At 41.9% G+C, this 20,964-nt stretch overlaps 1 protein-coding gene across 1 annotated transcript in view; it reads right to left on the bottom strand.

Moving 5' to 3' along the window:
• Window positions 1-19,929: 19,929 nt before the first annotated feature.
• CRADD (CARD and death domain containing adaptor protein) overlaps window positions 19,930-20,964 on the bottom strand; it is a 191,740-nt gene continuing 190,705 nt past the window's right edge. Inside the window, exon 3 of the mRNA XM_082665639.1 lies at window positions 19,930-20,693. Coding sequence (XP_082521765.1) covers window positions 20,392-20,693 — 302 coding nt within the window. The 3' untranslated portion in view covers window positions 19,930-20,391. The remainder of the gene's footprint in view (window positions 20,694-20,964) is intronic.

Genomic DNA, 20,964 nt, shown 5'->3' with positions numbered 1-20,964 from the left:
ATATGTGCAATAATTGGTTCAAAAGTACTGTCTCAGTAAGAAATGCTCTAAAATGTCTCCAAAATTATTGCTGTAGCTTCCTTACCTTCCTTCCTTTTAAAAAGTAACCACTAAGAGAGCAAGTAACATCTTGGAACATTTTCTCAGTAAAATATATGTGAAGGAAGAGTATAAAGCACTTTAAATATAAGAAACCAAACATACATATTTTCCTGTACTTTCTCTGGATCCCCACTAACTGACATGAAGGGATTTTTTTTGCAAAGACATAAATCTAAGAGGGAAAAGAGAACTGGGGACAAAATGATAGCCACAAAATGTTGCAAATGAGAAAACAGAAGAAGGAAAGACAAGTGATCTAGCAGACCCAAGAAAGCTATGTCCTAAGTGAGCAAGCTAAGTCACAGCCCATTTTCCAATACATACAGAACCCCAAAGACTCAAGTGTTAGAAGCATCAGGGGTTTATGATTCAGGGAAAAAGGAAAGGACAGAAGTCTAAGGGGCAGCTAGACCTCCCTCCCAAATCCTCTTTCTTACTTTGTGCAACCAGGTGACAAATTCTTCTACCTCAGCAGAAAATGGGGATTCTGGACAAAGTAAAAACAGAAGGTCTCTGAGAGGAGGACACATGGTATAGCTGAGGGCAGTAACCATTTTGAAAGCAGAAGGATTAAATACTAAATATTGAAACCCTCCTCCTAAAGCTCCTGGCCCTCTTCCATAACATGGTTTTCAGAATACAATGCAGGATTATTAGAAGATTCTTCTCAAGAGGAAAGACAGTAGAAGCAAGAAAAGCTACAATCCTGCAGCTTGTGGAATGAAAACCACATGCACAGAAAGACAGACAAAATGAAAAGGCAGAGGACTATGTACCAGATGAAGGAACAAGATAAAATCCCAGAAAAACAACTAAATGAAGTGGAGATAGGCAACATTCCAGAAAAAGAATTCAGAATAATGATAGTGAAGATGATCCAGGAACTCGGAAAAAGAATGGAGGGAAAGATCAAGAAGATGCAAGAAATGTTTAACAAAGACCTAGAAGAATTAAAGAACAAACAAACATAGATGAACAATACAATAACTGAAATGAAAACTACACTAGAAGGAATCAATAGCAGAATAACTGAGGCAGAAGAACGGATAAGTGACCTGGAAGACAGAATGGTGGAATTCCCTGCTGCAGAACAGAATAAAGAAAAAAGAATGAAAAGAAATGAAGACAGCCTAAGAGACCTCTGGGACAACATTAAACGCAACAACATTCACATTATAGTGGTCACAGAAGGAGAAGCGAGGGAGAAAGGATCTGAGAAAATATTGGAAGAGATTATAGTCGAAAACTTCCCTAACATAAGAAAGGAAACAGCTGCCCAAGTCTAGGAAGCTCAGAGAGTCCCATACAGGATAAAACCAAGAAGAAACATGTTGAGACACACAGTAATCAAACTGATAAAAACTAAAGACAAAGACAAATTATTAAAAACAACAAGGTAAAAATGACAAATAACATACAAGGGAACTCCCATAGGGTTAACAGCTAATTTCTCAGCAGAAACTCTATAAGCCAGAAAGAAGTGGCATGATATATTTAAAGTGATGAAAGGGAAGAACCTACAACCAAGATTACTCTACCCAGCAAGGATCTCATTCAGATTTGATGGAGAAATCAAAAGCTTTACAGACAAGCAAAAGCTAAAAGAATTCAGCACCACCAAACCAGCTCTACAACAAATGCTAAAGGAACTTCTTTAAGTGGGAAACGCAAGAGAAGAAAATGACCTACAAAAACAAACCTAAAACAATTAACAAAATGGTCATAGGAACATACATACCAATAATTACCTTAAATGTGAATGGATTAAATACTCCAACCAAAAGACACAGGCTTGCGAAATGGATACAAAAACAAGACCCATATATATGCTGTCTACAAGAGACCCACTTCCGATCTAGGGACACATACAGACTGAAAGTGAGGGGATGGAAGAAGATATTCCATGCAAATGGAAATCAAAAGAACCTGGAATAGCAATACTCATATCAGATAAAATACACTTTAAAATAAAGAACGTTACAAGAGACAAGGAAGGACACTACATAATGATCAAGGGATCAATCCAAGAAGAAGATATAACAATTGTAAATATATATGCACACAGCATAGGAGGACCTCAATACATAAGGCAACTGCTAACAGCTATAAAAGAGGAAATGGACAGTAACACAATAATAGTGAGGGACTTTAACACCTCACTTACACCAATGGACAGATCATAAAGACAGAAAATTAATAAGGAAACACAAGCTTTAAATGACACAACAGACCAGATAGATTTAACTGATATTTATAGGACATTCCATACACTTTATTCCCAAGTGCACATGGAACATTCTCCAGGATAGATCACATCTTGGGTCACAAATCAAGCCTCGGTGAATTTAAGAAAATTGAAATCATATCAAGCATCTTTTCCAACCACAACACTATGAGATTAGAAATCAATTACAGGGAAAAAAACCGTAAAAAACACAAACACATGGAGGATAAACAATACATTACTAAATAACCAAGAGATTACTGAAGAAATCAAAGAGGAAATCAAACAATACCTAGAGACAAATGACAATGAAAACAAGATGATCCAAAACCAATGGGATGCAGCAAAAGCAGTTCTAAGAGGGAAGATTATACCAATACAATCCTACCTCAAGAACAAGAAAAACCTCAAATAAACAATCTAACTTTACACCTAAAGGAACTAGAGGAGGAAGAACAAACAAAACCCAAAGTTAGTAGAAGGAAAGAAATCATAAAGATCAGAACAGAAATAAATGAAATAGAAACAAAGAAAACAATAGCAAAGACCAATAAAACTGAAAGCTGGTTCTTTGAGAAGATAAACAAAATTGATAAACATTTAGCCAGACTCATCAAGAAAAAGAGGGAGAGGACTCAAATCAATAAAATTAGAAATGAAAAAGGAGAAGTTACAACAGACACCACAGAAATACACCGTAAGAGACTACTACAGGCAAATCTATGCCAATAAAATGGACAACCTGGAAGAAATGGACAAATTCTTAGAAAGGTATAACCTTCCAAGACTGAACCAGGAAGAAATAGAAAATATGAAAAGACTTATCACAAGTAATGAAATTGAAACTGTGAGAAAAATCTTTCAACAAACAAAAGTCCAGGACCAGATGGCTTCACAGGTGAATCCTACCAAACATTTAGAGAAGACCTAACACCGATCTTTCTCAAACTCTTCCAAAAAATTGTAGAGGAAGGAACACTCCCAAACTCGTTCTATGAGACCACCATCACCCTGATACAAGAACCAGACAAAGATACTACAAAAAAAAAAACTATAGAACAATATCACTGATGAATATAGATGCAAAAATACTCAACAAAATACTAGCAAACAGAATCCAACAGCACATTAAAAGGATCATACAAGTGGGATTTATCCCAGGGATGCAAGGATTCTTCAATATATGCAAATCAATCAATGTGATACACCATATTAACAAACTGAAGAATAAAAACCATAAGATCAACTCAATAGATGCAGAAAAAGCTTTCAACAAAATTCAACACCCATTTATGATAAAAACTCTCTAGGAAGTGGGTATAGAGGGAACCTACCTCAACATAATAAAGGCCATATACTACAAACCAACAACAAACATCATTCTCAATGGTGAAAAACTGAAAGCATTTCCTCTAAGATCAGGAACAAGACAAGGATGTCCACTGTCAGCACTATTATTCAACATAGTTTTGGAAGTCCTAGCCACGGCAATCAGAGAAGAAAAAGAAATAAAAGGAATACAAATTGGAAAAAAAAGGTAAAACTGTCACTGTTTGCAGATGACATGATACCATACATAGGAAATCCTAAAGATGCCACCAGAAAACTACTAGAGTTAATCAATGAATTTGGTAAAGTTGCAGGATACAAAATTAATGCACAGAAATCTCTTACATTCCTATACACTAACAATGAAAGATCAGAAAGAGAAATTAAGGAAACACTCCCATTCACCATTGCAACAAAAAGAACAAAATACCAAGGAATAAATCTACCTAAGGAGGTAAAAGACCTGTACTCAGAAAACTATAAGACACTGATGAAAGAAATCAAAGATGACACAAACAGATGGAGAGATATACCATGTTCTTGGATTGGAAGAATCAATATTGTGAAAATGACTATACTACCCAAAGCAATCTACAGATTCAATGCAATCCCTATCAAATTACCAATGGCATTTTTTACAGAACTAGAACAAAAAGTCTTAAAATTTGTATGGAGACACAAAAGACCCTGAATAGTCAAAGCAATCTTGAGGGAAAAAAACAGAGCTGGAGGAATCAGGCTCCCTGACTTCAGACTATACTACAAAGTTACAGTGATCAAGACAATATGGTACTGGCACAAAAACAGAAATACAGATCAATGGAACAGGATAGAAAGCCCAAAGATAAACCCAGACACCAATGGTCAACTAATCTATGACAAAGGAGGCAAGTATATACAATGGAGAAAAGACAGTCTCTACAATAATTGATGCTCGGAAAATTGGACAGCTACATGTAAAAGAATGAAATTAGAACACTCCCTAACACCATACACAAAAATAAACTCAAAATGGATTAAAGACCTAAATGTGAGACCAGACACTATAAAACTCTTAGAGGAAAACATAGGAAGAACACTCTTTGACATAAACCACAGCAAGATCTTTTTTGATCCACCTCCTAGAGAAATGCAAATAAAAACAAAAATAAACAAATGGGACCTAATGACACTTCAAAGCTTTTGCATAGCAAAGGAAACTATAAACAAGAGAAAAAGACAACCCTCAGAATGGGAGAAACTATTTGCAAATGAAGCAACGGACAAATGATTAATCTCCAAAATATATAAACAGCTCATGCAGCTCAATATTAAAAAAACAAACAACCCAACAAAAACTGGGTAGAAGACCTAAATAGACATTTCTCCAAAGACATACAGATGGCCAAGAAGCACATGAAAAGCTGCTCAACATCACTAATTATTAGAGAAATGTAAATCAAAACTACAATGAGGTATCACCTCACACCGCTTAGAATGGGCATCATCAGAAAATCTACAAACAACAAATGCTGGAGAGGGTGTGGAGAAAAGGGAACCCTCTTGCACTGTTGGTGGGAATGTAAATCGATACAGCCACTATGGAGGACAGTATGCAGGTTCCTTCAAAAATTAAAAATAGAATTACCATATGACCCAGCTATCCCACTACTGGGCATATACCCAGAGAAAACCATAATTCAAAAAGACACATGCACCCCAGTGTTCACTGCAGCACTATTTAGAATAGGCAGGTCATGGAAGTAACCTAAATGCCCATCGACAGATGAATGGATAAAGAAGATGTGGTATATATATACAACGGAATATTACTTAGCCATAAAAAGGAACGAAATTGGGTCATTTGTAGAGACGTGGATGGACCTAGAGTCTGTTATACAGAGTGAAGTAAGTCAGAAAGAGAAAAACAAATATCGTATGCTAACACATATATGTGGAATATAGAAAAGTGGTACAGAACCGGTTTGCAAGGCAGAAATAGAGACACAGATGTAGAGAACAAATGTATGGACACCAAGAGGGGAAAGCAGGGGGTGGTGGTGGGATGAATTGGGAGATTGGGATTGACATATGTACACTAATATGTATAAAATAGTTAAGTAAGAAGAACCTGCTGTATAAAAAATAAAATAAAATTCAAATTGAAAAAACAAAAACAAAGAAGATTCTTCACTGAAAAGCATCTTACAAGCCGAAAGAAAAGACCTAAAGATACTGACATTTGGGTTATCAATTAAACTCCCCAGCCTCATCACCCTGCTTGTGACCTGGTGGTCTTCAAGCCCCACCCACAAAAGAGAGCTAGTATTAAGCTTTTTAGTGCCCCAACTTAAAATATAAATGACAGCCAAGGATCACCAGACATTAAGAAAGACTCAAACATAACAGAGATTACAAATGTAGAGATTAAAGTAATTTGAAGGTAAAAGAAGGTGAAAACTGTCAGAGAGCTAAGAGAATATTTGCAAACATGAAGCAAAAGGATGTTATTTTAAAGGGAGTATCCATAAAACAAAAACATCTTAGAAATGAAAAAATATGGCATAAATTTAAAAATCCAATAAAAAGGTTGGATGAAAAATTTGATAAAATTTCCAAAAAACAACAAAATGACAGAAAATAGGAGAGAAAAGTTAATATTTAAGGAGGAAGCCAGAAAGTCTGATATCTAAACCCAATATAGTCTTAGAAAGAGGGAAAAAAAGAAAATGGAAGAAATGAAATCACGAAAGGAAGATGAGATGACTCCATAGTGACTCTACAGTGAGAAGGCAGTAGATGATGCCTAAGCCTGGAAAACAATCATTGGCTCAAATGTTTTCTGAATTAGTTAACAAATGGAACAACACTCCTAAACTAAGTCCTGTAGGCAAATGAAGTCATATTATATGACACCTCCTCTGAAATACTGTGGTCCTGGGATGCAGGGCTCAGGACAGTATATGCTGCCCAGCTAGGGTGAAGGGCCAGGGCATAAGAAATGGCACCTCAATGCCAGTGCCACAGAATCGGGACATTGAACTTAAGGTAATGCTTCCAGGTTACAAGCCGTCGTGCAGCATGCCGACCTTCCTCTCCCCATTTCCACAGCCATCGACTAGCATTCCTAGAAGAGATCATTATTGATAGCCTTCACCCTGTCATCTTTGGCTGTAGTTCACAGAACCAAGGGGCTTTATGAGAGGTGCCATCTTGGAGAGAAGGACCCAAAGGCCCAATAAATAGTGCAACTGAGTCACCCTAATGGAAGGTTAACAAAATGAAGGAAACCCAGGACCAGGCCTCAAGCACTGAGGGAGAGAGTGGGGAACCAGATTGTCCTCACAGGAACATTTGAGGCTTCCCTTCAGTATGACCCCATAGCTCACTGATCTCTTCCTTCTTATCACTTGTCACAGCTTGTAACTTTTCAAGCTGATTGTAAGGTCCATGAGGATAGTATCTATGCTTGTTTTGTTTTGATGTCACTCATCTGCACTCAGCACTAGGAGGTGCTACCAAAAAATTGTTAAATGAGTGAACGAAAGATCCAGGTAAGAGCAGAAAAGTTGGAGCTGGCAAGTGAGATACAGAGCCCAGAGAAATTTCCTGAACTGAAAAGAAGAGGAAACCATGGTGACTTGATACAGGACGCCAACAGCCTGGACAGGAGAGGGAAGAGGTTCTCACAGGTGCCAACTGTCTCTGGAGATTCCAGCAGTTAGACACATACGCATGGGTTTGTGCCTGAAACAGTCACTGTGAATCCTGAATACTGGCCCCATTCCTGCCAAGGCCAGCCCTGCCCTACAAGGGCGGCCACCATGGTTGGAGACCTGTTTAGTTCCTAGACATGGGGCTGGAAAGGGAACGCCTCAGGTTTTTACGTGGAAGCCCAAACTTCAGGTTGACCAAAACCACCTCACATCATCTTTGCTGGAATTAATAAACTCAGATGATAGGTCATGTCCCAATCGTGTGGATGATTTGACAAGATGAGCTGTTTGGTAGGCAGGACACAGTCACAGTCATCTGCAAAAGGCAGGAGGATTACTCCTCAGAGGGTAGAGTAGGCTAATGACGTTTCACTTTGAAAATAGGCTTGGAGTCCATGGGGACAGAAGGAAGGCTTTGGGGTAGAGATAGAGAGCAACGAGGATTTTGAGTGACGTCAAGAAGAAGCTCAGATTTCATTTGGCTAAAAAGAGCCAGAATCCTCCCCAGAACACTCAGATACTAAGACAACTTCTTAGTACAGCCCCACAATTGTGGGAGAAAAACATTTCAACTGTTCATCTAAAATCGTTTTGCTAGGGATGGGATGTGGGATCTCCCTGCTCCGAGAAAGGGGACAGGCCTCTTCTCTCTGAGAATCTGGCTTTTCCTACACTTTCTCATGCAAAAGACCTATCAGGAGAAGGTCATGAATAGAGCACTTTTCCTTCAGCCAATGAGACAAACACCCTATTCAAAAGCTCTTGCCGTGCCCTGCCCACACACTGTCTCAGCCAGGATTATTTTGGCTTTTGACGAAATCCCACGGGGTAATAAGAGCAACCTCAACTCTGCTGTGCTATTTCACATGACTCCATGGCTGGCAGCAGGCGGGAGCTATTAAAGATCATCTATTTTATGAACATCACCCACTTGCTGTCTGCAATAATGAGGGAAGAGAGCTACTGACACCAAAAACCCAGCAGGTGGGCTGGAAACATTTCAGTATGAAGCTGACAGCCATGCTGGGGTCCTTGGCAGTACCTGGACTATATACTGGGGTTATAAAACCACTCACATGGGCCTGAGTTCAAATTTTGACACTGCTATGTATGACCTTGGCTGGGTTAGTTAACTTCCTTGAGCATCAGTTTTCTGACTTGTAAAATGAGGGAAATAAGGCTAAAATCCCGACTCCTAAGGTTGTCAGAGGACGGAATGACACAGTGCACTTGAAATCACCTTCCCTGAGCCTGGCTCCTAATAGATGCTCCACCAGCGCTGCCTTGCCTCCTTTGTCCTCCCTCCCCCACCTCTATGCTCACTGTCTGTGAATGCAGTGTTCCTGCACAATGAGTCAGCTGAGGCGACCAGGAATTGAGTTAATTGGACACGTTCTAGCATTGCCTCAAACAAACACCAGGACGAATCTCTGTGCGGCCTGTGACTGAGGAGGGGGTGGGGCTTATCGCCCTAGGTTACCTGTTCTGGAAGAGCTCTTCCTGTGCTGAGAACTGTAGCCGGACCCCCTGGCTAGGGCTAGGGAAGTTCTGTTTCAGCATCTGCTGCTGCCCCTGGGAACAGCTGAGGATCTGGACCTGGAGTGTAGGAACACTGTGGCCCAGTATCTGTTGATTCACTCTTTCAACAAATATTGAAAACCTGAATATAAGACAGACACCATCCATTCGTCATCAAATATTTCTATAACATTTATTCTATGCCTGACACTGACTGAAGCACTTTGCAAACATTATCTCATTGATTCCTCATAACAGTGCTGTAAGGTTGGTATTATTACAACCTGATTTCAGAGGTAATGAAACTGAAGCACAGAGAATTTACAGAACTTGCCCAAGAAACTTATACGCAAGACTTTTTGGACTCAGTGACAGTAGCATTTACAGTCCTCCATTGTACGTCTGGAGGAGGGATAAGCATACACTCATCTGTTCATGATCTGATTCATTTACTGAGAATTGCATTAATCACAAAGCGTGTGTCAGACTCTGCTTTAGGAAAGGTGGGGACACAAGACCCAGGTCTGTCTTCACGGAGCCTACAGTCCAAGGAGGTGAATGCCAAGCAAGCCTCATTTTTATCCTTTGACTTTGCAACCAGCAAAGAGACAGCTGACTTGGGTCAAGGATGCCAGTGGAATAGACATCTTTGTATAAATGACCTTTATGGGACATTAAACACGTGGCCTTTGCCCTTACAAGGCCCGGGCTAAGGAGTCCATCAAACACTTGCTTAGACCTTCATATTTCAGAAGAGAAATGTGTGTAAGGCTAATGCCCTCACCAAAACCCCAGAAAGGTATGCAGCCATAAGCACTGCCTAGCGTTCCCAAACTTCATATGTGTATCACTAATGAAGATTATTTTGTATGAGGGGTTAGGTATTTATTTTTACATGTACTTTAAATCACATTTTAAAAATAGCACTGACCTATTACTTCAAACACACTATTGCTTAAAGAAAAAAAAATTTTCAGTTAACTAAAAAAAATATTGGCACAGGTGGTGCATTACAAATGAAAAATTGTCAAAGTGGTACGCAAATGACTGGAGTCTGGGAAGCACACAGTGATTCTCACTGGGGTCATTAAGGGCATTTGGGGTGAGGCAGCTCTTCACTGTGTAGGGCTAGTGCCCACACTGCCAGCTGATGCCTAATATCTTTGGCCACTGCTCTCTCCATGGTAATAGCACCCCCCTCCAATAATGCATGGTGGGTGATAACTCCCCACGAAGAATGCCTCCAAACATTTCCAAATGCCACATGGTAGAAGGCTGGGGGGATGTGGTAACACTCCTGGTTGGGAACTATTGCTAAACTAAAGTTAAGGTCTTGCCGGAGGCCTTACTGGGAAAACAAGCTATTTTCAGATTTTTTAAAATAGAATGAAAGTCAAGTTCAATTACCAAGTGGCTTAGTGGTGGGGGGTGGGGACCAGAGTAAGCAAATGAGAACCCAAATGAGAAGACGGCAAAGACATAAAAAGTCGTGGCAAGAGTGGGGACAGACAGAAAAGGCCTGGCGCTGCAGACAGAGCCTCCCTGGTTTGGGGCTGCTGTTAGGAGCAAGACCAGTTTCTTCCTGCTTGTCTGACAGGTGCCACCTGGCACCTGACAATGACCAGAGAGAGCGCCCGCTACCTGCTGACGAACAGGCAGCGCAACCTATTGCTTGAACTAAATGCAGTGTGACACCAAGCCAGAAAGGTATTCTGCAAGGATACAAGAATCATACGATGAAAAATGCAACAGATTTGTCAATCACCAAAGAGGGAAAGAAGGTCCCAGAAAGCCACGAGTCTCTTTCCAAGTGACCCATAACGTGCTGCTAACGGTGAGGATGAATGGTGAGGACGAGAATAAATTGATGCTCTTTGTACACCACCCCAGATACCATTCGTGCCCTTTAAAAATCTTGGTTATTTGTGGTACCTTTGAGCCCTACTTTCCCCAGCACACTCCAAGGTTTTGTGTCCTCTGCCTCAGTATGTCTGTGGAACACATGTTTCCAAAGTTGTTAATAGGTGGTCACCGAAAAAAAGCTTCCAATGTTAAGTTTGGTAAATACTGCACGTTTCCACTTTGGAGATTCACAATGCACACTGGCACCTCAAAGCTTCTGAGAAGATTTCTTCTGTTCCCTTGGTAATTTAAAATGCAAAATCCAAACTCCTTGCCTGGTTTTAAAAGTCAGCTGACTTGCCCCACTTTACCCAATCGATGTAATTTTGTTGGGAGGCATACGCATCACTACTGTTCCTAGTATCCGTCTTATCCATCCTCACTTCTCGCACATTCCTTCCTCCTCTAGAAACCCCATTCCCAGCCTCTCCACTGACTTCACACTTCTGTCAAGCCTCAGCTCAAGATTCATGTACTAACTACTGTTCCCCACAGTGAATTTTCTCTCTACTGTGACTTTTCTCAGAACTGTATCTATAAAAGGGGGTGGTGTCATGTCACGGTGATCCCTTCTAGGTTGCCTTGGGATCACTGTCTGGTTGTGTGATATATGCAGTCTGTAAGCAGCTTTGCTTCTTTTCAGCTTCTCATGGGAGCCTGTTACTATACTGTGGATACTACGGGTCTCGCAGAAAAAACACTTCTTGATATATACCCCGGTGGATGTGCCAACGGCTGGCTTTGTTCCCTTGTAAAACCAACTATCGCTATTTGTGTCTCTATGAATTAGCAACCCCCGAGTAATGACTGAACATATGTGTTCACACTGTCTACGTTTAATTACTCTGACGTTCCTCCAGTGAAATGAAATGTTGGCTACAACAGATTATATCTAAAACTGAATAACATTGGGAGTATTCAAAGTTAAGAGTCTGCTCCTGGAAATGGAAGTTGACTTTTTACCTGTATGAATATTAAGAATTTATTTTTATTTCTAATATATTTCCTAACTTCCACCACCCCCCTCAAAAAAATGCCTGCCTTTCTCATGGCCTTTCTCATATCAGTTCATAACGATTCCATCTTTCCATTTGTTAAAAATACAATCTTGATGTTTCACCACCAGTTTTTGTCATTTTAACACCCTATCCAACCCATCAACAAATCCATTTGGTTCTACCTTCACAATGTAATCAGAACCTGACCACTGCTCACCACCTCCACGTCACAGGATGCGTGCGCCTGGAAGCTGATTCTGAGATGGAGCTGGGTGGGCAGGAAGGTGATTAGAGAGTGCTCCTGGGATCGACACCTGTTAAAGGGAAGGAAACAGGCTTAGAGAGAGGGGGAAGTGGGGCTGAGATACTGTCACAAAGAAGGCCTGAGCTGACTCCACAAGGAGCCCTGAGCTGGGATGGCCCTTGGGAGCTGCTCTGAACTGAGGTGGGCAGCCAGGCCTTTATACCGCTTCACCTACAGTCACTGAATGCAGGCTGCCCAGGAAGGGGCAAGGCCATTGTGCAAGATGGCTCTCCTCAGAGCGGGCAATTCTTAAAGAGGGCTGACAGCCAAAGGCGATCAGCTGGAGACCTCCCTGCTGCAGGAGGAATAAATCTTTCATTTCTGAAGGGGACCTGAGCAGGGTACCACGCATCCACTGCACTTCACATGCCCATCTTGACCCAAGTCTCCATCTTCTCATCAGGATTAGTGCAACAGCCTCTTCACTATTTCCCTGCTTCAGCTCTCTAAAAATGTCAGCTAGAGTGATGCTTTGGGACTGTAAGTTAGATGATGTCATTGCCTCTGCTGAAAACCATGCAGTAGCTTCCCATCTCACCCTGAGCAAAAGCCAGTAGCCTGTCAGACGCTCCCCCTCTGATCCTCCCAGCTCTCCGACCTCAGCCCCTACTACCTGCCTGCTTGCCCACCACACTTTAGCCACCCTGACCCCCTTGCTATTCTTTGAAAATGTCTGGAAAGCTCTTATCTCAAGCCTTCACATTTCATTCTTCCCGTCACTCAGAATGTTCTCTCGGGCCTCAGCGTGGCTCTCTCCCTCACCTCCAGGTTTTTACTCATGTCGCCTTCTACTCCATCCCCCTGGCTCTCCCTGTCCCTTTGTTGCATCCTTTTTCTCCATAGCAGGGAGCTCTACAAGTGGAGAAATTCTGGACTGTTGCATTGACTGCTGTACCCCTAGTATCTATAGCCATGCCTAGCACATAACATGTGCTCAGAAAAACAGACGTTGAATGAACTTCTGTAAGTTACAGAAAGAGTTTCCATGATTGGCCCAAGTTGAAAATCATTCCATGGGTTCTCTAGGTCCCTAAGAAAACCATAACAGCTTTGATTCCCCTCCTTTTGTTAAGCTTTAGTCATGCAGGTTTTCAGTTTTCTTTACCCAAATTAAAGGAGGAGTAGCTTAAGTGTCTTTTGTAGAACAGGCAATCGAGATGCCAGAATTCTGATTTTATCTCATACCCAAACCTTACAAAAACATTTTTTTCTTTCAAATTTGCTTTAGGCTCTTAAAAGTTGAAGAAGACATGGCTTTTGACAACGATGAAGTGTATCTGGGATGCTCCTGTGCTCCCTGAAAGCAGTGATGGTTAAGAAATGCCCCCCCTTTGTGTCCCAAGAAACAGCTAACCACCACAAAGGACAACCCAGCCTTCCCACATTCTCAGATAAGACCCGCCTCCATCCTTTCTCAGGAGTCCCACAGGGTTTGTGGATGACTCCCTTGTTCACTTGCCTCTACAAAACCCAGGCCTCCTTCCTTCTCTTTGAGACATTCCTCATTAACAAATGTTCTCCCTATTGCAAAATTATATCCATAATTGACTGGTGCAGATTGTCTTTCACACTTCATAAAGAGGGGACTTGTGTTGCGAGGATTTATTTTTAGCCTCAAAGATAGTATCCGTTGGAAAATCAACAGCTGACAATAGTAAGTGACAAAATAATTCTTGACAATAGACCACAGACAACCAAAGGGTCCACTCCCTTAGCAGAAAGCCAGCATGGAGCTCAGTTTCAGAGCAGGGAATAATTACTACTTCCAGAGGCTGACAGAAACTTGATTCAAGCAGGTGGCTGGACAAAAAGATAATGTTGGAAATAATTTCCTAGGATATAAAGTAGATGTGGCTCTATATAATTTTATCCTGAAATTAATTAACTCCAGTGTGCTGGGCACAGAAGTCTCAGTCTTGCCCTGTCTAGGATCCCTGGTTCTAAAGAAACGGGATGGAGGCAGGATGCTCCTAGAAGCTAGAGGTTGTCATACATTACATGTCTGCAAGCTCTTACCTTTCCAAGAGGTGGGTCCAAGAGGTCCACCAGCCTGCCCTCCTATAGGGCAGAAGATCTGTGGTCAGCTGTATAAAGATCACGGTTTAGATAAATGGCTTCAACTTTATTCCAATACCTTGGTTAGTCCTTCATAACAGAGTTTACATTCTTGTGCAACCCCACAGAAACACTTAGCTCCATTCTGTTGGACACAAGCCCTCCCAATACCCTACAAAGCCAAAAAATGATCAGTCAGGCTTAGATGCTAGTGAGGTCTGGTGCCCCTTTATAACCTATAGGCTTAGGGTTCTTGGGGTGAGTAACTTGGATTCAGGTGTACTGGGAATCCCCTAAAAATTATATGCCAAATGGGGTGTGGGTGTTTGTGCGCACGTGCATGCGTGTGCACTTTTCTAAAGAATGACTCCACGGTCTTCTCACATTCTTAAAAGGATCCCTGCCCCCTGAATGGATAAGAACCACTACCTATTACAGACATTCTGGTCCTTCAAAGAAATATTCCCTAGGCAGAGCCCCCTCATCCTTGGCTTTGACACGGCCAGGAGCACCAAGTCCACCACCAGTCTATGAGTAGGCTTACTTACTTCATTTGTAGGCACTCGGTCTTCTCCCAGAATCCACAATGAGCCATTAAGTCATGCCAAGGACCTTGGTATCAGCTAAGTCTGATTAAGTCAATTCATCTCCTAGAAGCTGACAAGAGGGAGGTTATAGGACCTAATCCAACCCATTTGATATTGTCTGTTAGGGCTGCTATCACAAAACACTACAGACTGGGTAGCTTATAAACAACAAGAACTTACAGCTCATAGTTCTGGAGGCTGGGAAACGCAAGATCAAGAAGCCAACATGGTCGCGTTCTGGCGAAGGTCCTCTCCTGGTTCATAGCTGGAGCCTTCTCACTGTGTCCTCACGGGCTGCAAGGGGCTCTGTGGGGCCACTTCCATGAGGGCGCCATCTTATGACCTCATCCCTCCCAAAGGCCTCATCTCCTAATTCCCTCACCTTTGGGGGTTAAGATTTCAACACATGAATTCTGGCGGCAATGGGGATACAAACATCTTGGCAGAGCAGATATTTTCCACAAATATTCTCCATCAACAGTGTAATCCGACACCCAAAATAGCACTGGCTAGAGACAGAATGTAAAACTGAAATGGAAACATATGAGTATTACCAAGATGTTGGGTCTACTTTTTTCTTTTTCAGTACTGAAACCTGGATTTCATGGTCTATGTTTTGAATCAATAATAGCTTTTAGAGTTATTGCCACATATTCTGCATAATTTTAACAGACAAGCTTAATTGGCTCAATGAACTGTGTCTTTATGAGACTTTAATTTTCCTATAAAACAGCAAATGCCAACAAGATAGACATCCCTATTCTAAGCTGTCTACAGCTCAAAGAAGTAAACAGGAGGTTATTACATTAAAAACGTTCCTTGTATGCCAGCAACATCTAATTTTAATCTGTGGGACTTTTCGAGGAAGAACTAAGGGCTAGAGATGGCACAAAGAACCCCCACATATGCCTGATATCTAAAACCTGAAGCCTGACCCAATTCCCCTGTGGTTAAATAAACACACGCTTCTCCACGTCCTTGTTGTCTTGATGTACAGAACGGGATAACATTGGCCACTTAGTCTATCAATGAAATTCTCTTAGCTTCTAGATTGCTTTGAGACAGTAACTTGGAGGCATCTCGTACACCTGTGGCGAAAAGTGCCATTTGTCACACTGGATGTAAAATAAATTAAGTGGAATTCTGGTATCCATATGCATTAACTTCCCTTTAAGGGACCGACATACTAACTTGGGCAGCACTTACAAATCTCAATTGAAGTGTCACCTCCTCAGTAGCCAATTCTGTTGCTCCCTCCTCTGTGATACTGGCCAGTGATCGTAATTGCTGGCTGTTGTGTTTGTCTCCTCAACAGGCTGAGATCCTACAGGGCAGGGACTATGTCTTATTTATCTTTGCACCTCTGGTGGCGCACACAAATTGCTAGCTTGCTGATTGTAGAGATTCATTTAATGATAGCCAGGTGTTAGATCAGAATCCCATCCCAATTCTGAATATGCTCTGAATTGTGCCTACCAGTTCACATTCCTTGTCTTTAAAGTCTTGATAAAAGTACTGAAGGACCATGTACTTCCTATTTTCATATGCAAATCACAGCAGGAAAGGGTGATTTTGACCCTCATGCTTCTCAGGGACCCGGTAGGGTGGAGAATATTAGACAAACTCTGATAGCTGAAATAATTCAACTCAATGATTTAGCAAAACATTTTTGCTGTGCCATGCACTGTTCTAAGCTTTAATTTTGTGGGAGCCTGATTGTAAGCACAGTACTGTTATTGCCCACATTACATATGAAGAAACTGGCACAGAAAGGTAGAGTAACTTGCCCAAGAGATGAGCCTTATATGAGTATTCTCCACGCCTCTCACCTCTGAAGCAAGGCAGAGTGAATCCTTTCTCCCCTGTGTTCCCACAGACTCACTACCCAGGCATGGACCTCATTATCTCATATTGTGATTAGAGATCCATGTCGGTCTCACTGGCCGAACAGTGAGTTTCTGGAGGACCGGGACTGTGGTGTATCGGTCATCTTTTTGCCTCGCCACTTAGCAGAGTAACTGGCTCACGGGAGCTTCCTGATAAGTGCCTGCTGAATAACTGAATGAGGGAAGTCTCTTCCTAAAACTACCACTTCTGAGGAATTCCTCAGAGAAAGGGATGAAGACAGACCCATTCTACTGCCTCAGTTGCCTTTGTAACCTCTGGTGGAATGTAAATATTTAACAAGGACTTTCCTTGCATTACTGTTTGTAATAGTGACAAAGGAAAAACCATTTAAAGATCCACTTAACACAAGAGGAAAGTGATCTGCAAGTCATGGTACGTGCATATACTGGAAAGTATGCCACTACTAAAAATGATGGTGTAGACCAGCGGCTGCACACAGATCAAATATGGCGTCCCACCAAATTCGGATCGACGCACAATATTACTGTCCCCCAGAACACATACTTGTAGGAAGAGAACACGGAGCTGAGTGGATCACATGCCACAGTGGAGAAGGCATCTTGCTGTAAGAAAGAGATTAAAAACTTAGAATAAAGCCCCAAACATTTATGGGAATGTGTTCAACTTTGCTTTTTGAGTATGTAAGAATGCACAGTGGGGACAGTCAATAGCTCTACTCAAGTAACAACAGGGCTCTAAAGGGGGACAAAGCAAACAGTGGGATTATGCTGGATGTTTTGACAGCAAAAAGACATTGTTATACTTAATAGCTAGTCTCTTTTAATTTCTTCAAATATGCTGCTAAAAATTATAGGATTTTAAAGTGTGCTCCGAACACAGAGGATGTTGAAAATCACAGAGGATGTTGAAAGGTATAGAAAAATATTTAATGACATGGAAAGACAGTTATATGTTAAATAAAAGAAGCCAACTGTAAAACAGCATGTACGATACAATCCTGTTTTTATTACAGAGAGAATATGCAGGCACGGGAAAGGAACTGGAGGACATAGACCAAAACTGGGCTGTAAAAGTAGTTATCTTCGGAAGATGGGAGTGGGAGAAATTCTTTTTTTTTTTTCTTGCTCATTGGTATTTTTTCACTGCTATAAAAAAGATGTACTATTTTTGTACTGAGAAAATTTCATAGAAGTTACAGTTTTTAAAAAGTTACGGGGCATACTCACGCACGTGCATGTGTGCGCACACACGCGCACACACACACACACACACACACACACACACACACACCCAAACGAAAGTGGAGTTAGACTTTTTAATCATTTTTTTTTGTCAGCACCTACAAATGTTCTACCACCTCATTGTACTCATTAAGAATTTTATTGGGAGTAGGCAGTCTCTGGGATTGTAGAACCTTCTTCCGTGCAAAAACACATGGACTCCTTGCAGGCAATCACCTATTGGATTCTCTTGGGAGGTAGGCAGATGCCATGTAGTATCACTCTTCTCAGTAAGAGGTAGAAATTAGGCAGTGATTTGATGTTCGGTTCCTGCATTCTGCAAATCTTCTGCAAGGGCATGAGCAGGCCCAAAGAGCTGCAGCTGCTAGTTGATGGTGGAGATGCCCTGCTCATTGAGGGCAACAAGTCAGAGCTCCCTAATAACCCCATCAGCCCATCATGGCAAGTTCTTCACAAATTGTCCTTCACTGCTGACAGAGCACAAAGGTACCTGTGCATAACAGATGCCCTACAAATGGCAGGAATGCCCTGGGTAGTCATCAGACCCACTCCTAAAATGCCATCTAGTCAGATGCAGCCGAGCCCAGTTATACTCGCTCATCCATACATGTGGTGAAAACAAAAGCTCCTCTCTGTTAGCAAACCCAGGGGGACGAATAGCGACCTAATAAGTCCAAGGTTCAAAATGACAAGCAGTTATTGAAGATGCCGTGGAAGAACAGTCTGTCACGGGGTGCAGTGATGGGGCCAAAAGTGTGAGGATTTCACAAGATAATGAATTAATGGCTGGACTACAAAATGGAAAATTAGAGCTGATAAGGCCAGTGGACCGTCCTTCTGAACTGTTTGTTGAACCGTAAAATAACCGATTCTTTTTAGGAAAGGGAATATGGTTACTAGACATCTGAAAGGATGTAAGTAACTCACGACTGTCACCATTTTGAGCACCACTTTCTGTCCAACCTCAGCACTGTATATGCTTGCCCTCAGAATTTTTTTCCCTTTGAAAAATTCTGAGTTAAGTTAGTATTAGAAAATAGATTCTCTAATTATTCAGAAGGATGGATCACAGATTGGGAATGTTCACCTGTGTCTCTCCTGATTGGACCCACTGTAGCATTAATAAAGCCATATCACATTTTAAAGCTTAGCAAGAAACGTGGTAATAGCACTTCCTCCTACAGTACCCTCAGCTTTAGCCACTGTTCAACTTGGTCTGGGAACTGCATCCGTGTTCAGCCACAGCAGCGAATTAACAGCTACCATTTCCCAAGAGCTGGTGATGGGCCAGGCACTAGATGAGCCTGTGGCAGATGTTATTCCTTTAATCATCACAAAAATCTTGGAGGTGGGGACAATCATTGCCTCACTCAACAAATGAGGAAACTGAGGCTTAGAGAAGTGTAGTAACTTGTCTGAGGAGATGCTGCTAGCAGGAGGAGGGCAGCAAGCTTCTTCCAGAGCATGTGAGAGAGAGGATGGAGCAGGATGGAGCAGCTGGAAAGGGCACACAGGACCAGTGCTGCAAAGACACACGCTCACTCATCCGGCCCAGGCAAATCGCTTCATCTTGATACAGGACGGGGCTCACCTCTCTTACCTAACTACTTCATAGGCTTTTTGTGAGGTCCATATGAGATCACATGTGTGAAAAGCCCTGAAAACAGTAAAGCATTTGACAAATACCATGTGTTATTAGTAAAAAGTCAGAAAACTAAATCACAGTCCTTAGGAGCACAACACTTCAATCATCAAGGCTTCAACGGAAAGACCACACTGCCCCCCAACCCCCAGTCCTTTAAATAAAGGGCGCGGGATTTTCTTAAGCAAATCTTTTAAAGATAAAGGGCTCAGGTATGCATGCTGGTACTTGAACTGGTTTTTGCAGGGAGCTTCAGTGTCTTAAATTTAATGCAGACACCCTGCCTGAGCGATTTATCTTGACTAGAGAAAGTAACCATTTCGCTGTTACTATTCTGTTCCAAAGAAAGGACTACCGTAGTTTTACACCCTTAATCTATGCAACACAAGAATGAAAGAAAAAAAACACAAGCAATACTTTCTCATGAGAGGGCCACATTATATACAGTCATTCAATTTTTATTATTAACATCATGATTGATAGCTAAGTCCACAGTTCAGTTCCCAGGCAACATAAAAGTGGATGTTTTATATACGGAACACCTGTATTTTTTTTTTTTTACATCTTTATTGGAGCAGAATTGCTTTACAATGGTGTGTTAGTTTCTGCTTCATAACCTGTATTTTTTGGAGCCACTAGGATCTACCAGTCTATTAAATGGCAACCACACAATTAAAACCTGCACAATTCAAATAATGTAATCTCCGAGCAATGAGAAACAATGAATTGTCAAATCACCGTGGGAGATCAACTGAGTCATCCCACCTTTCAAGTAATGTCAAGTGGAAATCCCATTATCTCCTTTCATCTAAGAAATCACTAAAACCAACCAACCAGTCCCCCCAAATCTACCTGCACTGGGTGAGAGTCAGGATTCGGCACACGAGACTAGGGGATGGACTCCCCAGGTGCTGACGGGGCGCCATCATCCCAACATGTGCTGGAGCACCGAGGGGTCCACGTCCACGGCCTGGAGACCCCTGAGCAGGCTCTGGAAGGTGGCCTGCTTCCCGAAGCGCTGCCTCCAGCGAACCAAGGCCTCCACCATCTGGGACTGAACATTGTGGGGATGGTTGGCCTTACAGCGGTAGATGTCAGTCTGGGACAGCCCCAGAGACAGCACCACGGGCTCCCACTCGGGGCCCAGCCTCTGGGCCAGCTGGTTGATCTGCTGGTCGGAAGGGGAGCTGTGGAGGATGTGGGGGGGGATTCCAGCCAGCTGGTCATCTGGGGAGGAGAAAGACACGAGGGTGAAGAGAGCGAGCAAACACATCAGACAGGGGCAGAAATTAAAAACGTGGCAGAATGACACACACTTCCAAATGGCAGGGGCCAACTCCTCCTAGTCTTCATGGCGGCTACTCAGTACAGAGGCACATATAGGGGCTTAAGAAGTACCACCCAGCATCTTTGGAAATGTTTACGACAGAAAATTTGAAAACAAGAAAATAAAAATAACTTGAAATTCCATCAGAGAAACCCATTCATAATAATTTGA

The sequence above is a fragment of the Grampus griseus genome (genome assembly GCF_964374135.1).
Source record: "Grampus griseus genome assembly, chromosome: 11".
NCBI classification, from domain to species: domain Eukaryota; kingdom Metazoa; phylum Chordata; class Mammalia; order Artiodactyla; family Delphinidae; genus Grampus; species Grampus griseus.
Note: the sequence above shows the minus strand (reverse complement) of the source record. Positions and strands in the feature narration are given on the sequence as shown.